The following is a 23382-nucleotide window of genomic DNA, read 5'->3' on the forward strand; positions in this document are numbered from 1 at the left end:
GCCAGAAAAACACAGGCTGCGTTAGTGGGTGGTGACACAAAACATCGACTTTCAAGCTTGTGGAAATTTTTCCAAAATGTTTTTTGTCTTATAACATATATTTCCATATATGATTGCACATGTTTTAATAAATCGTTACACCCATTTCCCATTTTCCTGACAAAATAGAAAGAAATGGGGGTTGGCTTGAGATGTGCACAATACTTGAGTTCCATTTTTTATTTTTGGTTTGATGGGGTTTGATTGTAGTAAATCAACATTATGTGAGTTTTACTGACTTTATTGTTCAAATTCATCTGGAAATGAGCAGTCACCATTGATAACCATGACCACCTACGTCACATACACGACTATACACTTTTTTTCATGCTTTAACTCCACTTCATAGTTATCATTTAGAAATGGTATTATCCCATCCTATCAGCATGTGTTAGCAGAAAGCTAGTATTCCACTGGCAAAATCAGCTTCCTTGCATATATAAATGTATATACCTATTTTTTTTATTCAAAAATACAGATACTGATGCTAAATAATGAAACCTTGTCTTTGTTCCTGTTTTCTGAGGACTATAGTGTCCGTGTCCTGACTGACCCCCAGCAAACGTCTGCCACTGATACTAACAGTATATGGAAATATCTTTCTTACATTGGCTCTGCTCTGGAAAAAATTTAATCTGTATGCATCAGTATAAAAATTTTGTAAAGCTTGGAAGTGCACGTGTTTATTTTTCTAGCTGAATGAATTAACAAGGAGGTGCCTTCAAAGTCACGAGTGAGCTGTAAATTGTTCTGCCCTCCAATGCATTTGGACATAGTCTTTATAGCTAAGATTGTGTAAGTCCTCATTTATGTTTTTAAGTGCTTTCTATTCAATATGAAGTAATAGTGGAGAGAGGAGTGGGTGCCTTTTCAGGTGATCATTCCTGCAGATGATTAAAGCTACAAGACATTTTGAGGAGCAATGCCCTAACAGCCTCTGTGCTCTTGAATGCGGAGCTACAAGGCCATCCAGGAATTAACTACATGGATGTGGGTGGGGGATTAGGATTAAATCTAAAGCTCTGACTATCTATTATGTTTCTATCAAAAGGAGATTTTGATTTGATTCACAGGTTCATTTCCCTCTGTTCTCCTGTGTGCTGTTTAATAACAGCAGTTCGCTGCTTTTAAATTCAGTGTGACATACAATTTCTTGCCCTTGTGGGAAAATTGCACTCACTCAATGAAACTAGGCAGTGAAAGAGTGAAGGATAAATATATTAGCAGCAAAGTAAATCAAGGAGTGGCAGTGTTGAATTCTTGAATTTTCCAAGTTTCTTCACAAATGCACGAGTGTGAGCTTGAGTTGTTCCTGAAGTTTTATTTTTCTGAAAGAGCATCTTTATGACCTCAAAATCTGTGTGACACACGCACAGCGACTAAGGTCTCTGCTGGGTGTCTGTGTGTGTGCGCAAGTGAAGTAGGGCGGTAAAGCGGAGATGTCAAATTTCCAAAAGAAATGGGGAGGTCTTCTTCAGAAAACAGACTGAGAGAGGACTCAAAATGTGATGGGATGATGTGAAGATAGGACTGGGAGTCACATCAGAGAGAGCGCAATGAAAAACAAGTATTCACGGGTAGACAGGATGAACTTTGAAATTTAAGCTGTATATCAAAAGCGTTGTCAAACTCTTTGAAGCGAAAGCTGTAATGTACTGGCAAGTGATGACTGTGATATTGACAAACTGCTAAAACATGGATTACTCTCATGGAGTGCAGCTTCGATAGCTGAACTTCAGCGAGAAGTCTTTGAAACAACATCCTTCTTTCTATCAGACTCCAACGACTCGAAGCTGACTCTTGGTTCTCTTCCTTGTGTTTGTCTCCCGAGAGGAGCGTTCATGACAGTTTGCTGACACTTTAATTGGAAGCCTCGAGGCTTGATTAGTAATCGAGAACAAATACACCAGCAGCAAACATATGGTTATATAACAGTGCTAAATGTACCAGTTGCATGAAAATTAGATTTGTGTATAGGTGTATCCTGCACATACAAAGTGTTTTATTCAGAGCAGCAGCTGCAACAGTGACACCTTTTAAATAAATCTATAAACATCTTGTTAAATGAAAGACTGGAGTTATTGGCACTTGCAGTTATTGAGAAACTGTACATTACAAACAGCTATTTGCACACACATTTAAATATGGTTTCTTTTTTTTTGCACACCTTCAACCACAAGATGCATGTGCTTTATATGCACAGAAACATCCAGAGCTGGAAAATGAAGCCAAACCCTGCAGTTCCTGGAGTAACCACTTGAGGTCAAAAGCAAGTCAATCTCCAAAGACGCAGACGAACTAAACAGCGTTATATTCCACCAACACCTTTGGAAAGCACATTAACACCCTGGTACAAACGATAATACTGTGGGTGGATTTAAAAATATATATATATATATATTTTTTTTTTAAATAACACGCATTTAGCTTTTGTTAAAGCTTATTCATGGGTCCACATGAAGTGATTTGCTTGTCATGCATCACTTTTAAACTGACAGTCGGTGGAGTCCAGGCTCTAGTTGGCTTAAATGATAAGGAATAAAAATAGTAACATCACACAGAAAAACACAGGTTTTAGCTATTATCTTTTTTAAACCGTAGAAAAATGTATTTCTATTGTAGATAGTGAAAAAAAGAAAATTTTTTGTTAGTTAATTAAATTTTTTTTTTATGGAGGGGGTTTTTATCAATAGGAAGAGCTGTAAATAGCTGAAAATACAGTTAAAACTCCCAAATCTATGCCTTACTTATTCCAAAAGCGGCCCAGTGGACCGGATTGGAGTCCTGGGCAGGATGAATCTGGCCCCCAGGCCAAATGTTTGACACCACTGATCTAAAGAATACATCACAGCTGTACACTTACTGCAGTAATAATCGACGTTTTCAATTGAGCAACCTAAAAAAATTGATTAAATAAATACCACCAAATTTGTCTTTATGAAAGAGGCTACGTTACTAAGCTGCACAGCGAGGTAAGGATGAAGTCAATTGAAAATTCAGCTTAATGGAATTGAAGATATCTAAAATGTGGTTGGTTTTTTCTCCAGAGTCCTTTTGAACGAACAAAGAGTGAGTGACTCTAACCTGCCTGACACCCCTCTGCCAGTTTTGTAACTCATCAAAAGACAAAAAAAAGCTAAAAGCCCAGAAAAAAATCTCATTACAAAGACTATTTTCCTCATCTGTGTGGTTCAGTGAAGAAGCAGATTGCATTTCAGTACTTCATTAATAAATGAGTATGTGAACAATGGCAGAGTGATGGTTCCATTGTCTTCAAGCTGAACACTATAGGGCACTCTGAATGTTAGAAGCAAGATAGTCATTATGCTGCCGGTTCTCTTCAGCTCAAAAGTCAGCCGAAGCAAGTTTGCGAGGATACCTGTATCACACAATAACACTGTGCTCAAGTTTTACAGGCTTGTTGCACTAGCACTCCACACTTTGTCAGGTCCATCTGTTTCCTGTTAGCCTTCATAAATGACATCAAATAGAAGTAATTAGATTTTATTTGTCCAAAATGTAAGAGCAGTCATCTGTGGGGAAAATCATGCAACATCCTGTGCACAGGAGCTCAGTTGTTGGATGAAATCTGACAGGTGGAAATCATCCGAGCAAAGATGAGACAATTGTGCGAGCGCACGGGAAGGAAGAAAGGAAAGCGAGTGTTTGTTTCAGGTCGAAATACGAGAAGAAAAATGCTAAATAAGAAGGAAGGAGGAGCTGAACCATGGAAGGAGGAGAACCTGAACAGAAAGCAGAGATGGATTAAGGGCATCCGGCAGCCTTGTGATGGAGGATTCTTCTTTTTTTCGTGTGTGTCTTTGGACCATCGCTCTGCAAAATTATTTCAATCTGTTACCTTTTAATCATCGTTTTAAGCCACAGCTTTGAAGTAGAGTGTTTTAAGTGAACTGACACAGCCGCACCTGTTGAAAAATAAAAAAAAGGGGGAAAAAAGTTGCCTTATTAAAAGCAGCCCCCTGGCCCTAAATTTCCATTCAGCTCATGAGATGAAATTTAAAAGGCATAAAGGCTCTATCACAAGACAGCTCCTTCTTTAACTCCACATCTATATTTCTCAGTCGTGATGGTCTTAGATGAGAATGACATCTAGTTTCCATTTATTCAATCCGACAAACGATACAATAAAACGTAATAAACTCAGCTTAAACACGGCGGGTGGAGGCGATGCAAAAGAAATAGCGAGCGAGGAAAAGTTTCCGCGAAATGAGACGTCCTTTTCCTGCGAATCTCCCCTCATTAAAGAAAGCACTTTCTGCCATTTCCCTCAGCATCTTTAAAATGTGTCTGATGCAGCGCTGCATTTAGATGTCATGGTACTCAGCTGAATGTCTTTTGCAAAATACAGTCCCACTCATGATTCCCTCAGAGGACTCTCCTCACTCTGCAGAGCAGAACTAATGGGCCCATTATACTCGGTGTTCTCACCCTTGCGAACGGTGCCACGTGCCAGAAGTGACACCACATTTGGTGTTGTCTCAGCCACTGTGTTGCAGTTTCAGAGTTGTGGCATCAACATCGTTCTTCATTCTCAAGCTTGTGTTAAGCTTGAGAATGCTTCTTTAAAATGCAAAGTACATGATGATAATAATAATAATAATAATAATAATAATAATAATAGTGAAACTTATGTGAATGTTCAAGCTCTGCATTTACTCCTCTACCTGCTGTCCTAGGTGTTTAGCTGCTTTTCTGTTCATTACATCACTTGCACTTTCCCACACTCAAAGCCCACATTATTGCTGTAGTCCAATCATCTTTCTCTCGCCTTCTTCAAACCAACAAGGAGGGGGTCCTGCCTTAATTCCTGTCACTGCCGTGATGGGCAGAGTTTAAAGGGACTAGAGTTTTTTGCCTCAATAAATCATATTCAGTTCCTTCTAATGATCTCTCTTCATTGAAATAATTACAATAAAATTTATAGTAATAATAACAATTTCACTAGCTGACTATAACATGCACACTGGCACATCTGTAGGAAACATCACTGTGTTGCAGCTGTGCGCCAAAGAGTCAGAAACACTGCTTCGTTGTAGTCAACAAAGTAAATGAACAAGAGAACAATCAGGAAAATGTGGAATTATTTTAATAGTAGCCGACTGAATGTGAAAAAGTAACTAACTGAACCTCAATTACCCCAACCTGTCGCAGCGGATGGCCCCGCCCCTCCCTGAGCCTGGCTCTGCCGGAGGTTTCTTCCTGTTAAAAGGGAGTTTTTCCTCCCCACTGTCGCCCAAGTGCTTGTTCATAGGGAGTCATATGATTGTTGGGTTTTTTCTCTGTATGTGTTATTGTAGGATCTACCTTACAATATAAAGCGCCTTGAGGCGACTGTTGTTGTGATGTTGTTGTGAACCTGTAAACTGCAAAACTAACCATTAAAACATTAACCATTAAAAACAACACTGCTGTCAGTGTGCTGGGTGACAGATCATAGGCGCTGTCTGAGTCAAGTAGCTGCAAGTATGCATGCTAAGAGAAGTGGTATTTTCATATTAAGACCTCTCAACATGCGTATTTTGAGACTTCAAAGCATTTTCTAGCTTGCCATTATCTTATCTTTTACAAGGAGAAACAGTGACTGTACCCTAACCTTTACATCCTCTGTTCATTAAGCCATTTATCTCACTTCAACATATTTCTTCCATCTGAGTCACACAACATATATCAACCTTAGAACAAACCCTTCTCATTCTTCTCTTGTTAATAAACGCAAAGCAGTGTTAATTCTCCACCTACACACTGCGCCGAGCTCTACTACTACCATGTTAACAAGATACTTTTGATAATTAGCTTGAGATCTGTTTCTCAATCAGACAGACGCTGAGAGGCTAATTAATCACAGCACATTAGCCACCCTGTATGTTTATGTGAATCTATTTACCTTGCTTTATGGTGAGAGATGATGTGCTATCACCTGCCGTTTTTTAAGTAATGGGAAGCTGCTGGATTCTCCCAAGGTCAGAGATAATTATTTTTTATTAATGTCTTGAGAGGTATATTTTCGTAATGCGGAAAAATTTGAATTCAGAAACACTGTTTGCGCAGACATCAGAAGAGACAGCAGGAATCGGGCTGATACCTGCTGTCAGTCTGATTTCTTATTTGCTGTGAATGATTGCAGAACACAAACAGGAATAAGTAGCAAGCCTACCTCTTCTAGAGTCTGACAAAAGGCACGTGTCGTGTGGCACATTAGAGCCAATGTAAAGTGGAGGATATATTTATGAAAGCTGAATGTGTAAGTGAATGTGTAGAGGGGAGGTTTTAAGGTTTTCTGAGCCTGTCTCAACTGCCAGCGCTCCTGATTGAGCCACGTATGCGCTTTGCGGGTCACTGGTGAGACATTTGCTTGCCGCCCAAATAAAAGTCGCGAGGCTCCAGGGACCAGTGGAAGTGAAGGATTGACACATGAATAGTAAGTTAGGCCTCAAGAAAATACATGGGTGCCGGTGTCTGTGTGTGTGCAGGCAGCAGAAAATGAGGAATGACTGACAACCAGCTAACCTGTGTCAAATACCAGCGCTCAGCACTGCTTTTGCCCATTAACCTTGCAAAACCTGGCACTTTAGAAGCCTACTCAGAACACTGGGCCTGCAAAAAGTCACCTAAAACAGCCACTTCATCTTAATAACCTGATGGACTATTGCACTGTTCTCACATATTTTCTACCACTGACAGAGTGAATGTTTCAGAATGCAGTCCATTTTTACATCAACAAGAGAATTTTACTTTTAGCAGAGCAGAACAGTTTGAAACACCCACTGTACTTGTAAAAAAATTTAAATCCTGCTTGACCGAAGCTAGTTTTTGTCATTAACACTGCTAGGAATCTTTGCCTATTCATTTTATAAACTGCTTAATTGTGTAGTTTTTCTAGTGAACCCTAATTTCAGTATTTCACTATTTATTTTTTGAATGAGTGATTTATTACTTTAACAGTTTTGTTCGTTGTTGTGTTTTTTTAAGTTACAGATTTCCATTAAGTAATTAAGAATTAATTTTAGAAATAACATATAAAGCCAAACAGGACCATGTTCGTGCATACTTAGCAGGGCTATTCCAGCATCCAACAGTTTGACTATACCTACATTTTGTCACTCAGGGATTGACATCAACCTCGTAACCCACTTGTGGGTCAGCGTTGCTAATCTAACATAAAGTTACATAAAACAGAGCCTCAGCATCTGAACTATAAACATAATTGCCCCCCCACACACACACAATTAAAATTTTAGCAAACAGAACTTCCTCCACATGCCTTCTTAGAAAGCTATCGTTAATTAATGAACAACTGCAGACTGGCACTCACAGGCATGTCTGTAGTGTGTATTTATTCAGGAGACTGCTGTGAGTCTGTGCTCATTAACATTATAGTTGTTAAAAGTAAAATCCCAAGTGGGTAAAATACTCTGAAACCTGTGGCCCCTCCCACTTAATAATTGTGTTCAAATAGTAAATTAAGTAAAATATTGGTTGTTGAGTGGGTGTTCTCTGGAAAGATTAGTTGGGATTACACCTCGTAAACAGAATCGCAAATTTTAAACAAATAATACCTACTAGACAGACAAATTTTGTATCAAAGTTAATTTAATCAGTCGCGTTATATTCACGGGAATGTGTTTGTGTATATGTGATTGCTGCAATAATTTGTCCAGTAGAAATTATTGCCTAAGAACATTCATTTGTGACTCTCATCTTAAGTTAAGGATGAATAGTTTTAATACCGGTACTGTCTTATTTTAATACTTTCTTGTCAATATGAAATGTCCCGAACTTTCCAGAGATGCCATTTAGTGCTAGGTTGCAGCATCCAGAGCAATACTTGTCATGTGACAGTCTTAGCTAACTGAAAGGTATCTGTAAAGTCTCCAGGGCCCTTTGATTATCTTAAGTGACATATTACAATCCCAGAAAAGATTGGAGCGCTGTGTAAAACAGACTGCAATGATTTATAAATCCCATAAATTCATATTTTGTTTAGGAAGACATATCAAATGTATAAAGGGACATTTCACTAGTTCCTGAAAAATACTAGCTGATTTTGAATTTGATGGCAGTAAGAGAGTGGTACTAAAAAGAAAAAGCTGGAGGTTATTTGGCAACAGATCAGTAACATGGTCAGGTATAAAAACAGCGTCTTAGAGAAGCAGAGTTTCTCTGAAGAAGAGATAGACAGATGTTCACCCATCTACAAAAAGTCATCTACAAATTGTGTAAAATTATTCAGAACAAAATATTCCTCAATGGAAATTGCAAAGAATATCTCATCTACAGCACATAATATCAACAATATCAATAAAGATTCAGAGAATTTGGAGAAATCGTTCTAATCTTTCTCCAAGGCATGAATCTGTGTATGGGCTCAGGAACACTTCCAGAAATCTGTGAACACAGTTCACCGTGCCAGCCACATATTCAAGTTACAGCTCTACCATGCAAAGAAGAAGCCATTTGTGAATCATCCAGAAAAATTGCTGTCTTCTCTTGGCCAAGCTCATTTAAAATGGAACGAGGCAATGTGGAAAAAATGTTTTGTGGGCAAAAATCAAAATCAAAAAGGGAGAAAAGATGGACCATCCAGCTTTTTATAAGCACTCGGTTTAAAAACCTGCATCTCTGGTGGTGTGGGGTGCATTGGTGCCTGTAATTAAACTGGCACACCTGGAAAGGCACCATCAATGCTGAAAGATCTATACAGGTTTGCGTCATATGAAGCGTTGCTTCATAATAAAAGACAGCTGATGCTAAACTAGTCTCCCTGCATTCCAGACTTTTCCATGATTGAAAACACTGGATACATCATGGAACAGAAAATATGACAAAGAAGACTGCACTGTTGACCAGCTGGAATTAAATATGAGACCAGAACTAGGCAATGTTTCTCTTCCAAAAGTCCAGCAGTTGGTCTCCATAGTTACCAGATGTTAACAGACTGTTGCTAAGGAGAGGGGAAGCTACACAGTAGTAAAGATGGCCCTGTCCGCCATCAAATTGATAATAAGCAATTTTTTCCCCAAAAAGTCAAATTTCTAATTTTCAACCGTTCAAAATGTCCCTGTGTTCTACTGTGAATAAAATATGGTTTAATTCGATTTTTTTAATCTTTGAATTCTGTTTTTATTTACATTTTACACAGCATCCCAACTTTTATGGAAATGAGGTTGCATAATATATGTCACAGGCCAATATTCCTTTATAGTGCATCTGAATCAGATCAGTCAGTAGCTCCTAATTTATGGCAAAGGAGCACAAAATTACATCATATTAAGTATACAGATGGAAATTAAAAGATGAATTTAAATTGACAAGTTTCAGTGCCAAACCATTCGGACTGGCAGTAACACCTACTTTGCTCCAGTGCTCAGTATCAGAGCCACCCAAGATTGTGTGCTCAGCTCCCTTCTGTTCAAACTAGACACCCATGACTGTCTTTTCAGACATGGAGATTGTGGAAAATTAAGGCCCTATTTGAGAGACGCAGACACAGAGCTGAGATGGAGCAAATGAATATTTTTCTTTCAAAATATTCTTTCTTTTAAAAGACTCCAGTCCCCATGCGACCCTGAATGGTTATGGTGACAGTCATCACACAATTGCACCCTGCTAAAGAAAGCTCAGAACCCACTGTACCTAATACTATCACGTACATCACCAGCACCCAGCATTGGTGAAAGCAGTGGGGTTACTAAAGGGCAGCCACAGCCTGTGCTGTCAGAAATAGGGAAGTAACGGCTTCTATACATGTTGGAGCAGTTTCCTTCCTCAGGTTCGGAGAATACTAAACCTTTTGTAATGATTAAATTATGTATTATTTGTGAGACCTGGTGTTGCATTGATGTGATGTCTGATTAACAACTTAAGCCTGAAGCATGTGGAAGATGTGTTTCCGGACAGGCTGACCCAACACCAGAGTTTACAGAGAACTACAACTAGCTTTATCTCGAGCTCAGTCTTTAAAACTAATCTGTAGTTTTGCATAACAGCCTGATGCAGTCTTTCTGATTTCCTTGGTAACCTAATAAGGTCTAGTTTTACCAAGCTGACATGTTCTCTTGGTACTTGTCACTTTTCCAGCACAGTTTCAACATCGCTCTATGCAGAGCTGTCACTGGAACGGAAAAATCCAAGTTGATGATTGAGTTTGTGTAGGCACTTGTCAACTAATAAAATTATGTGTTGTGACAGAGTAGACAGAAGCATATGCTACAGACAAGGTTTCTTTCCTGCACATTCTAACTCACTTCATGAATATAAAATCAACTTAGTTATAAAGCAGAGAATGTATATTGAAGTGTTGCCTTGATGTCTGGAGCATATAGCTGTCTGAATCAGGTGCCTTTTTTATTCTCCTTGTTTCCTAGGGCAAAACGGCTCCATTTTGTCACACACAGCCATGCATAAAGCAATGAGTATCTATGCTGGCGCATTTCACTTGTCATGATATTCTGTCTCTGTGATTTTGAAGCTTCTGATCTGCTGTAGCGCCACAGTGATGGCTGATGTCAGTCTCAGCCAGCTTTTAGACAGACACAGTGCTGCCACAGTTCCTGTTGTTCCAGACCAGTGACTGTGGTGACTGCTGCATCCTGCTCGGCAGTCCGGGAGGATTACTGGTCAGGTTTGGAGTGATGTTAAAGACAGGCGTGTACGGCAGCTTAGTCATATTTTGCTGCTGAATTAATCTTAACCATGAGGGGCTTCCCAGAAAATGTGTGTATCCCGATTTCCACATAAATGTTTGTGGTGTGTATACGTGTGTGTGTGTGTTTGTGTGTGTGTGAGTGAGAGAGAGACATTTTAACACCTTTCAAAAGTGTAGAAATGTGCTCAAGCAGATGCTGATTTTACGATCTCGTCAATATATCACTGCTCCTGCAATCGTCGATTCATCTGGGTGACTGTTGTCAGTCAGGCGTGGCGTGTCCGTGTCTTAGATCTATGGTAATTGAAACCTGGCTGGCCTAATTAATGAGCCTTAACCACTACCTGCCCTGCCACTCCACACTGGCAATTTGCTGGAAGAAGGAAAGATTCACTTCAGCTAATTACTGGATAACTCTCTCTGGCCTGAATCTTGTCTGTGCATTTGGATAAAACTTCTGTAAGAGTGTCTGCTGCACTGTGGGCTTGCTGGGGGTTGCTCAACAGTGCACAGGGAGGGAGATGAATGTGGGAAGTGATAAGATGCAATAGACAATGTAGAACTGACAGAGATAGCAGGACAAGAGAGGGCGGACTGCAAAAAAACATCATGGTAATGCTACAGCTTTTGTTTCTTAATATCGAAGTGCAAGATCTCTCTTTTACTCTCACTTATGCAATCCTGGAATACTCATGTGCTCTGCCTGCTCTCTGTGTGCACTTCCTGCTTGTGTGGCTATCAGTCTTTCAAGAGCCAGAGGACATACGCTGGTCAGCCAGCTACCCTCCCCACTGTCTAATCATTTTCTCTCTTTTTCCCTGTGGGGTGGCCATTACAGTGAGCCCCTCAGGCCATGCTCCAGCACATGCACACACACATACGCACACACTCACAATAGCCAATAATGAAAAAAAATGTGTTGGTAAGCACACAAATCACACGCGCCCCCCTCTCCGTCCAACCATTCGTCCAGCTCAGCTTGAGGGTCTCTGTGAGTGGGCTTCAGCCCCGCACAACAGCCCCATGCTAGTGCCCTGGCCACATTAGCAGCCTGGCAGGAGATTGACTGTTTGGGCTCGCCAACAGCCTCCAGCTAACGTCCTCCCACAAGAGCTGGCACCCTTTGGATGAGCTGGAATGGCCACAAAGTGGGAAGAATCTAATCCGGTTTGACTCGTCTTTTTTTCTTACCCTCCCGTCCCCACTCTTCTCCGCCACCATGGGGCTTATTTGGGCTACTTTCCACTCTAAATAAATATGAAAGATGAGTATGTGATGTATGTTCACTGGGAATTATTGGATTTAATAGTTGCAGGCAGCAAAGAGCTCGGATAACTCTTAAAAAAAGGCTGTGATGCAGCAGTTATAGTGAAGCCAATTTAAGCCCCTTCACATTGATGTCACATGACAGCTTTATATGTTTATACCCTTAGTGTAAGTATATCCCGCGGCTATGCTTCACTGTGCGGATTAACACCTGAGTCATTGGCGACCGCCTCCATTTGGTCTGCTCTGTTGCTATGATCCTTGTCAAGTTGACAACCTGGTTGAAATGTATGATACCTGCATAAGGAACTGGGGCATCTTTATCCAGGGCCACCAGGGGAGGATCCAGCAGAACGATGTCAGTGTTTTCAGTGATCACCCCATGGTATGATGTCTCAATCCAAGGCTTGTGTTTATTCACTGTGGAGACAGAAAGAAAACATATGTAAACTAAAAAGTCTATGCTTCAGCCTTAACATACTAAAATGCAAATCTTCAACTAATGTCACCTTTAAAAACAAAACAAAACGTGGCCACAGACAAGTTCACCTAACATGCTGCTGCAAATAGCCGTACAAATTTTACTGGCAAAGCTCCTGCAGCCTCCTTTTCTATAAGACCTTTTCATTTTGGCTAATCTCCCCTGCTACTTCTGTTCTTTCTTTTGTTCTTTTCTTCCTTCAAACATTCCCCGCAGGTTTCAAAGCATGGTGACAAAACTCAACCAAAGACCACCACTGTGCTGCCAACACAAAACTGTGGTCTGAGTCAAAACACAGGGTCTTATTAATGGTCATAACTGAATAAAAGCCCTTTGGATTGTGCGCAGCATTGTGCCAATCCACTTGCGATTTGCTTACTATTCTAAAGTCAAAAGAAGAAGAAGAAGAAGGAGACAAAGAGCCAAAAGAAAACAGCGGATCATATGAACCATTTTTGCTGCCTTTTAGCCAGGCCATAAAAACAAACAAACGAAAAACACAGCACTTTGTCTACTTTCGAAATGTCATGTTTTTGTATGTGGATTGAAATTGACGATGAAAAGCTTTAATTTGAGGTCCCCTGAGAAGCGGAGCTTAAAAAACAGAATATTTTATTTAATGGTGAATGAAGTGCATAAACAATAATTACTTTTCATTCAGTGAAAGGAAAACCAAAGAAAGCATGCTCTTTCTAAATCCTAATCAAGCAATCATTGTTATAGAGCACTTCAGTTATGCACTGAATGCCAGTAAAAGCCACTTGACAATGCTAAAAAGTGGAGTTTCCAAACAAGACAAGTAAATGCACCCAGACATCATGCTCGTTTAATGTGAGTACACAAAGAACACTTTGTTGTCGTTATGAAACAAATGCATCTTCAATTACATTTTCATTTAATCATTTCCACACAATTTAATTATCTGCTTTCACTGCACTTAAAATCAAATTAACATGGTCTAAAACAGTGATTCCCAACCAGGAGTACTCGGAGCCCGGGGGACACTTCTACAGCTGCCTGGGTGCTTGTGGTAAGATTGTATGAAACTCAACTAATGTGAATTTGATGTGTTTGTATCGCGGTGAAAAATCACCATCGAAATAGGATCAAAGTTGAAACAGTGGTGATCAGAAGTTATAATCATGCTAATCTGTAAGCTATCAGATGGAGCAGATCTTCAACCAACAGGAGTCAATTATCAGTTAGCTTGTTAACATCAAAAATGTTAGTTAAATATTATTATTATCATCATCATAATGATAGATGGTTGGTATAATTATATACAAGAGGTGGATATGACAGTGCTAGAAACTATTAGCTAAAAGTGACTGCCACAAAAGTCAAAATTGTTAGCTTAAATGGTTTGAACAGTCAAGGGAACAGGTAAGAGGAAAAAGGGAAATAGTTTTGTAAATGTAATAATGGTTCAATTAGCTAAAAGTAACCAAAATAAGGAAATTATGAAAACTGAAAAATAGACTGATGAAAAATGGTTCAAATTACTAGCTAAACATAATAGTGTCATAATGGAACTTGCCAAAAGCAATAGCTGAAATAGCTAAATGTAATCCATGTAAATTAAGTGTTGAAAGAGCAAGTTTCTATCACTTCAGTACTTAACTTGATATTTAGGCACAAGTATTGAAATTATATTTTCACTTAATGTGAGTAGCAGAAAAAAAGGTAATGCGACTGGGGAAATGCATGTTAGCACCACAGGGATGCATATTCATGAATGTCAACCCGCAAAGCATGGCTAACAGCGCTGATACAATCAGTCTCATTTACAGGGAGACAGAGATGGGAACACGTTAGTGTATTTGGGTGTGATAAACATGCATGAGGTTGTGACAACAGTTAGGGGTAAAACATTTTTTTTTTCCACAGGATTTCATCTCTAAATGTCAAACTGTGTCATGTTAGGAATGAAAATCTTGCTGTTGATGATGCACAGGAATATCAAGTAGAAACATTATTTGAATGTGTTATCACGGTGCCTCCAAGACATACAAAAAAATATCACTCTTGAGAGGCTTTTTTTTCCAAAGCAATCTGTTGTTGGACTGTTACAGAACAATTAGCACACTGTTGCAGAAATAAACCAGACAAAATCAACTGCTTTAGCAGGATCCCATGCAGGCAAATCCAAAAATAAGTAATCTGTAAAAGATGACAAGAAAAAAGCTAATATTATTCTCGAACTTGGTACGAGTGCGCAACCCCAATAAATGTGTAATACAGGGCATAATACTGTTTGAGTACAATGCATGACAGCTAATGAGGGGTCTAGAGAATAGAAGGGGCTTGTCATCGGCTTCAAATTCAGTCTTCTCACAGTTTAAATCACTTTTTTTTTTTTTTAATTTTTTTTTTTTTTTTTTTATTGTCACATCACATGTGCAGGCACACTGGCACAGCACATGCGAGTGAAATTCTTGTGTGCGAGCCCCACAAGCAACAGAGATGTGCAAACACAACAACACAAACGAGCAAAATACAAGAATGGCCAACCTGAAACTAATAAATATATGTACAATATATAATAGTGTATGCATTTCTGGATGTGTATACTAAATATTTTCCTACGTGTGTGTGTGTGTGTGTGTGTGTGTATACACATTTTTACAAATTAAATAGTAAAAAAATAAAATAATAATAATAATAATAATAATAATAATAATAATAATAATAATAAAATATATAAAATATACAGAGTTGAATATGTGCAAAACAAGTGGCATTTATATACAGTGTGGAGTGCATAATGTTGAAGTTCCAGTAGTGAAGCTGAGGTGTCTATGACGTGTTCAGCAGTCTGATGGCCTGATGGAAGAAGCTGTCTCTCAGTCTGCTGGTACGGGACCGGATGCTGCAGAACCTCCTTCCTGATGGAAGTAGTCTGAACAGTTTATGGCTGGGGTGACTGGAGTCCTTGATGATCCTCCCCGCTTTCCTCAGGCACCGCTTCCTGTAGATGTCTTGGAGGGAGGGAAGCTCACCTCCAATTATCCGTTCAGAGCACCGCACTACTCGCTGGAGAGCTTTGCAGTTGTAGGCGGTGCTGTTGCCATACCAGGTGGTGATGCATCCAGTGAGGATGCTCTCAATGGCACAGCGATAGAAGGTCCTGAGGATGCGGGGGCTCATGCCGAATCTTTTCAGTCTCCTGAGAAAGAAGAGGCGCTGCTGCGCCTTCTTCACTGTTTTGTTTGTGTGTACTGACCACGTAAGATCCTCAGCCAGATGTACACCAAGGAACCGGAAGCTGCTCACTCTCTCCACAGCAGCGCCGTTGATGGTGATGGGGGTGTGTACTTCTCTGCACCTCCGGAAGTCCACTATCAACTCCTTTGTCTTTGCGACGTTGAGGGTGAGATGGTTGTCTTGACACCAGTGGGTCAGGGTGCTGACCTCCTCCCTGTAAGCCGTCTCATCACCGTTGGTGATAAGACCCACCACTGTAGTGTCGTCCGTTTAGATGACCTATTGATCTTTTAATCCTTCATTCTCGGTTTCTGCCACTCACCATGACTACTTAGCAGTGTCACGCTGACCCAAAGGTTCTGTTCAGCATTATCCAAATTTTCCCCTGTGAAAGCACAAAGCATTCCAACCTGGCCTCACTCCCAGCTCGTCACATAATGTTGCTTGTGATAATTTTTCGACTTGGGTAGTCTGTGCAGACCTTCATGTGTCACCCTACCTGATGTCGTGACCACTATGCTAGAAATGAGCATGATTAAGCACAACCATCATTTTTTCCTAAACTGATGCACGTAGCTCTGTTGTTTTAATTGGACATACCAATAGCCCATCCACATGCCTTCCAATCCATCCATCCATACGTACATCCTCTTCTGCTTATCCATTTGCTCCCAACTAGGCTTCTGTAAGTTTTTGTACATCATCATCCTTCAAGCAACTGTAGTAAAGGTGCATTAAATGTGTACTGTAACCAAGTCTTAGCTTGTTAGAATTAAGAAAATACCTTTTCAAAAACTTTAAAAAATAAGTTTTTCTGTTCATAAACTGCAGTACACAGTGATTATTGGTGTGAACATTGCAAATTAGTTTATTAATATCACACTGCTGGTGACCTTTGTCATATCAAGCATGTGCAAAGTGGACTGTTTTTCCAGTCGGTGTGCCCAAGCTGCATTGGCATTGAGGGTTAAATCCATCTTAAAGTCTCACTGCTCTCAGTGTGTGGGATGGAATCGTTTTTCAGCAGAAGTAATGAGACCATTAAAAGAGACTCCACCTCCACTAATCGCCACAGTATCTCAATGGGAGTACCACCTACGCGTTAACCCCCAATGACAGCTCGTGTATTCATTGGTAAGAAATATGATGCTGGCACCACTTTAGCAGAGTGGGGTTCATGTACTGACAACTTGAGACAAGACCCTGAGTCAGTGCCACAAAATGTATGATATGTTTCTTTATCCTTAGAAATAATGCAGGACATCAGAAGTCGAGAAGAGGTAGAAGGGAGGGCGTGCAGGTGGGGGGAGAATTGAATGAGCCGGACGATCAGTCCCAGAGATTCCCAGAGGAAACATTGCAGCCGATTAACACAATCGAACCCACGGCTGCAAGCACTAATGCCTTGAAACCAAGTGATTAGCCACATACTCATCAATGGGGTCTTGTATCAAAACTACACACGGTTAATCCGCTAATCAATCTGAAATGAACATGAATCTCAGCCAAAGTTGTCTGCAGTTTCCCCTCTGCAGGTAGAAAGAGAACAGTTGTTCTCTTCGCTAAAAGGCTTTGAGCTTTTATCTACTAACGACACACCAGTGAGATTGGTCTTTTCGACATCTGATTGAACTGTGTGGTGCTGTGAGGCCTTCAGGCTTCAAACAGACTATAATAAGATGTGTGCTTAAAAAAGGACCAAACAAACATGCCCACGCGTGAAAAAAACTGCACTTTGAGTGACCCCAATTTTTAAAAGCAAACAACTTGAATGGCTACTAAAAGCACTCAGTAAATGGCATGTGATAACCTGTGTTTGTGAATGGAAGAAGGTCAATTTGCCAGCATCTCGTGAGACCTGGTGGCTGTTTGGCTGAAGAAATTGACTGAGATGCAAGAGACGTGTTACACCTAACGACAGAGCCAAAATTATTTTCTGTTTCATGTGTTAACAAGCAGAGCACACTGCTCATGTGTGATTATCATGTTTTCCCAACCAGACCTAAGCTGGTATTCAAATATCATGACCTTTCACAACCATGACACACATCGAAGCAAGTGGGTGAATTCTGTTAATGGAGAAAAAACTCTAGATCAGCCACTATAACCAAAAGGATTCATTTAAGTGAATATATGATAAGACAATTGAAAAGCATTTTAACAAGGCAACTGTCATATCCATCCAATATGTCTTTTCTGGCACATTAAAGAAAGCAATGGAAGTGACTGTGGAAATGAGATCTTGTCACATTTTTGCACACTTGAGAAAAAAATCTCAAGGTACATTAGCCCGCTCATGTTCATTTTATAATTTGAATTAAATATTTACAAAATACACAATACCAAATGTTATTTTTCTTCTTACTTTTACATTTGGAAATGACAGCCAGTAGTACCATGTGCTCTCCTGTCACTAAGTATGCAAAACCTAAAGACAGCAGTGACCTCAGGGGACAGTTGATCTTTCTTTTAAAATATGAATATATCGGATGGGTTATTTTTTCTGCATTTTCTTTATATGGTGATGTGATATGTATATAAAGCGAAATGGGAGATGGGTTGCAAAGTGGCTTGCCAATGCACGGCAACAGTTGCCATGCTAAAGCAGCTTAAATACCAAACACGCACTGAGATTTGCCAGTTGCATGTGTAATGCGGTAGCTGGTGTGGCCCTGCTCTGAGAGCAGTAAAATATGCAGGGGTTGTGGCTTTGTGGTCAGCAGGAGCTAATGCAGCAGGAACCATTTTTCTTTTTTAGTTGTTTTAATGAAACCCATTACTGCCTTCAGCTCTTCAATATTCTCTGCTTTTTACTGGGTTTGTTGCCACTAAATTAATCAAATGTATTACTTGAACATTTCCATAATTACCACTTTCTTGTAATATTGTCTTTCATTGTCTTTTCACAAATGAGTGAAGTGAAAGGCCACTGAATCATTTTTGTACTTCAAATTAATCTCAGGGTTTAGGCAATCCAGTTATCAAAGTTGTACGGGCTAATATAATCAGGTTGTGTGACAGCTGAAAGGTGAATGCTGGAGCTCATGTGCCCTTTACTGCTGGCTGCAGGTCAGGGGGACTATCTGCCTCTGTCGTTTCACTGCCAATTAAGCTGAGTGTCGTGGATTTGACTTGAGGCTCTGGGCATGGCAGGGGCGCTATAATGGCTGATTAATCTCTGACCAAGCAACGGTGTGCCACCGTAACTGTGCTGGCAGGTGCCACCCCTTAACAGGCGGGTGCTGCAATCTGAACAGCCTCTCGGGGGGACAGGGGAGGAAGAGAAACCGTTGTAATTAAAAAGAAATTTGTTTGAAATTAAACTCTGATTGATAAGGTCAACAAAAGGGGGCCATGATGAATACATCAACATAATGAAAAGCAAACGTAGCACAGACAGTTAGCCATTACTGTGACCAACAGGCAATTACAGCTACACTGCAAACGGGGAGCTCACGCCAGCTCGGAGAGGCTCAGAGATGTCCATCAGCGGGTTGCTGCAAATTATCAAGAAACATCCCAGCTCTGCCATTGTCAAGGGGTGTTTCTCATTGCACTTTTCCCCCTTTACCCACTACCACTTCTTCAATGCAGTGATCCATGGCTTCCTTGAACCTTGGAGATCTTTGCAAACTTTAATCTTCTTTGCACTCAGTGTGCTGGCTTTGTGCTTCACAGAGCAAGATGACAGGACTGATCTGCAGGGGGGGAAGACTTTATTACATTGCTCTGAGTACTCGCTCTGTGATTTTGAATTAAGATCAGTTAGACTATACGGGTAATACAGGTAGAGAGCTGAGAAAATGTGTATTATATAGTGTAAGTTCATTTAAAAAAAACTTTGTGGGTATTTTAGAGGTGCAGTGTTTTTTTAGTATTGCACCTTGGATCAAAGCCTGCCTTTAGTACCTCCCTGCCTACTAAATGCCCACATCTTTGTAAATTCACACCCACAGGTTGTAATGCAGATGTCTGCAAGAAATCCAAAGTCACACTCACATGGCGACTACACTGTAAAAAATATATACTATGATATCGTCTTTTGTTCCGCTAAAATAGTACACTATTCTTCTTCTTTCACTAAGCAGGATCTTGAAATACGTGAGGAGTTAATGTAACCTTTTAGTTCCCTCATGCCAGCATTCAACACAATTAGACTGCCTAGTAGAAATGAAATGCAAAGGTCTTGGTGTAACTTGCGAGGCTACCCTGATGTGCATTTGTAAGGCTCTGATTAGTCTTTCGAGAAAGAAAAAAATACTGTCAACTGCCTTTCTCAAAATGTTGGGTTGAGCTTTGGGTCGAGTCTTTAGTGTATTTTATTGAATAAAACAAAGGAAAAGGAACATAGATACCAGTTTATGAAGAATTGGTTTCTGCTTCTATTGAATATCATTGTTGGATTATTTAATTTGAATCAATGGATGGTGTAATGATTAAGAAACTTGACAGTAATCTGTAAACAGGATCTTGAAAAGAAAGTACAAAGTAAGCATTTACTTTCTATATGGCACAATAAATATGGCACAATATGTCTCATATACTCATGAATGTGGCCCTTTTTTGTATAGTGGGTAACACTCGGAAAAACACTTGGATGTGATATGACCCATGACTACGGGTATAATTCTCCTAAATGATATGTATTTAATTTCAAATGACATTGTTATTATATTTTTCTATAAATACTCAAAGGTAGGCAGTTGAATAAGGAGGTAATAATTGAGGTTTAACGGTAAATAAATAAATAATTATAGTCAGTAAATTTAAGGAGTGCGCAAGTAATTTTAAGTAATGCGTGAGTAAATTTGTATTCATGTACCCAAAAGTACCGTGTACTTACAATGTAAGACAGGAAATATTGCTTTTTTTTCTGCAAAATTACCATCAAGCACTACTCACTTACAATCAAATTATTTAAAATATTTCAAAGTCCTAGGGTATTTGATGATTCTAAATTGACCATAGATGTGAATGTGTGTGTGAATAGTTGTCTGCCTCTCTGTAAGAGACCTGCAGACCTGTCTATGGTGTAACCTGCATGTTGCACCATGGCGGCTGCGTCCCTGTATCGGATATATTGGATAGGTGGAAGAAAATGGATGGATGGACTGTATTAAAAAGCATTACTAGGATTTTTTAAATTCAGTTTATTCTCCATATGGGGGAGAAAGGCTTTTTTTTATTGTTTTGCTTTTTCTCCTTGAGTAGAATGCAAGCAAGTTCCAAGTTCATTAGTCAGTCAGAGCATACAGCAAAAGAAAATGTGTTCCTGCCAAAACACCTGGGTCACATTGAGGCTGTCTCTCTGCAGTCCCTTTCAGACAGTGACACCCTGACCTGCGCTGTGCCTGGTACAGAGCTCCTTCTGCTGTCCTCTCATCTTAGAACAGTGTCTGGAGGACACAATGGAAGCTAAACTCCACAGTTTCATACAATAGAAAAATAAAATCCTTACACATAGACCTTGTGTGTCCTTTGGGTTGTAATTGAAAATCATGACACGGCCAGAAAATAATTCACCTGTTGCCCCCTCTTTGGCCTTTTGTGGCTGTTCTGTTTGGATTTAGTTCCTTGAGATTATGAGCTGTTTGCAGCCCTGGGCTGAGTGAGATAAAGCGGGATCACACTGTGCTTTTTTTTTTTTTTTTGGTTTTGTTGAGAGTAGAATAACCCAATCATTCAGAGTCTGCTCTGCATTGCCCCTAGGTGTGTTTGTGTGTACATGTGTAGGTGTAAAAAGCAGTATATAGGCCTGTGCATGTTTGTGTGCCTGCTGCTTCTGTGGTCCTGGCAAGTTGTGCATTCTGGGTATGATCCAAGCGCCTGGTGTCTGGTACGTGAGTGTGTGCATGTGTGTGTGTCTGTGTGTGTGTTGGTTATTGCTTGGGAGGGCAGTAGGGGAGGTTCAGTGGCATGCTGGAGAGCACAGTGGCATTGCAGCAGGTACCTACAGCCTTTGAGCCTAACAAATCCAAAGCAGCAAGTTCACACAACGCTGTGTGAAAACACCCAGCAGGCTTTTGACCATGGTAAAAAAAAAAAGAAGGCAAAAAACAACAAACAATATAACAACAATCAAGCTCAAAGGTTCATATACAAAAAGAAAAACTCATAAAGGAGCGCTGATAGTTCTGCACTACACAAGAAGATAAAAAAAAAAAAAACACAGAGGAGGTAAGTGCTGCCACACATATCAAAGTCCACCTTTATTTCCACCTCGGTGAGCAATGGCATTTTTCTTTTGACATTTGTCTGCCATCCTTCCCTCAACATTGTCCCTGCAGCAAAATGATAGAGCCAAGACAAAGGTCAGGCTTTTATCATAAGCTTGTTTTCCATCCACCTTGGCTGAAGTGCAAAATCCCCCTCTGGAGTCTAAATGCAAGACCAAAAAGGGCCTCAGAGAGGAGAAGAGAGAGGCGGAAATGCACAATACAAATTGTCGAAGTTTGTCTCTGTGTCGTAAGTCACCGTTCTCCTGTATCACCGTGTGCGCTGCTCTGTTTTTAGGTGGGGACTTATTAACCCGCAGAAAAAAGGCTCACTGAACAGTTACTCTGCTGCTGTGTAACACCCCCACGTCTGTGACTGCCCCTGAGGAAGTGTGAGAAAAACAAAGAGAGAGATGAAGGAGTGTTATGCATTAAGGTACACAGAGGAAGAAAAAAAACTAAAAGCATCCATCCAAATGACCAGGGTAGATTCACAGGAGCTGAATACGCACTTCTGGTGCCATTACCCCCAGCTATCACGACCCCTCTTTATCAAATGGCTTCACAGTCACAAATGTTCTCTCTGTGCGTCATTTGAGAGCCATTACCCCGCTCCATTATTGTATGTGCAATTCGAGATATGGCATTTACAGCTTCCTGCTTTTCTCAAATTTCACATGCACTCCGAACATGCCATTAAATACACCTACACTGCAAAGTATTGCTGCGGGGCAAGAGTCACAAGAATCACAAATGATGTGTACTGAGTGCACATATCACATGCATACTGAGAATAAACTAAACAGTAAAGACTATGATGGTGCATTTACATCAGAATCTCTACTTTTAATTTGACATTTTTACAGGATATGAAAGAAACTAATGGAGAACAAGTAGCAGTGAAACACTACTTAATATAATATGCAATAATTTCTTAAGCCAAATTTTTACAGGAAGCAAACTCCTAAGTAATTTCAGGTAGTGTGTAATTTGATGGTAAATTTACATAAAAACAAACTTTATTACCCCACCTCACATCATAAATACCCTGTACTTTTCAGGCGTAGGCTGATTATGGAGTAGATGAATCCAATCTTTATTTATTTACACTTTTAATTAATATTCATTATCTTAACATGAATAATATTCTCTAATTCAGTGGTCCTTTTATTTTACCAATATAAATGCAAGGACTGTTCTCCCTTACCAACTCACAAGAAAAAGTAAATCCCCTCAAACTTTGCAGGTCTATGTGACCTTATAATGAGTCAAGTCTAACGTAGCTTTTCTCTCACAACGACTGCTCAAACATAGCTTTCATGTAAAATACTTGGAAGTTAGGCAAATTTCTGAAGTTAGTTTTCTGAAGGCACTTAAAAAACTCATGCATTGTCTAAATTTACTTGCAGTATAATTATTGTTCCCTGTATAAACCTGGCTTGTTTCCTCCTTATTCTAGTGTATATACTTCCAAGTATTAGTTGGTAAAAACAACAGAATTATATCATAAT

At 39.9% G+C, this 23382-nt stretch overlaps 1 protein-coding gene across 1 annotated transcript in view; it reads right to left on the reverse strand.

Moving 5' to 3' along the window:
- Nucleotides 1-23382, reverse strand: part of LOC101468731 (calsyntenin-2) — a 328728-nt gene that overhangs the window by 205774 nt on the left and 99572 nt on the right. Inside the window, exon 2 of the mRNA XM_004562808.6 lies at nucleotides 12269-12391. Within this exon, the coding sequence (XP_004562865.1) occupies nucleotides 12269-12391 (123 nt within the window). The remainder of the gene's footprint in view (nucleotides 1-12268; nucleotides 12392-23382) is intronic.

Source organism: Maylandia zebra, linkage group LG14 (assembly GCF_041146795.1).
Source record: "Maylandia zebra isolate NMK-2024a linkage group LG14, Mzebra_GT3a, whole genome shotgun sequence".
Classification (NCBI taxonomy): domain Eukaryota; kingdom Metazoa; phylum Chordata; class Actinopteri; order Cichliformes; family Cichlidae; genus Maylandia; species Maylandia zebra.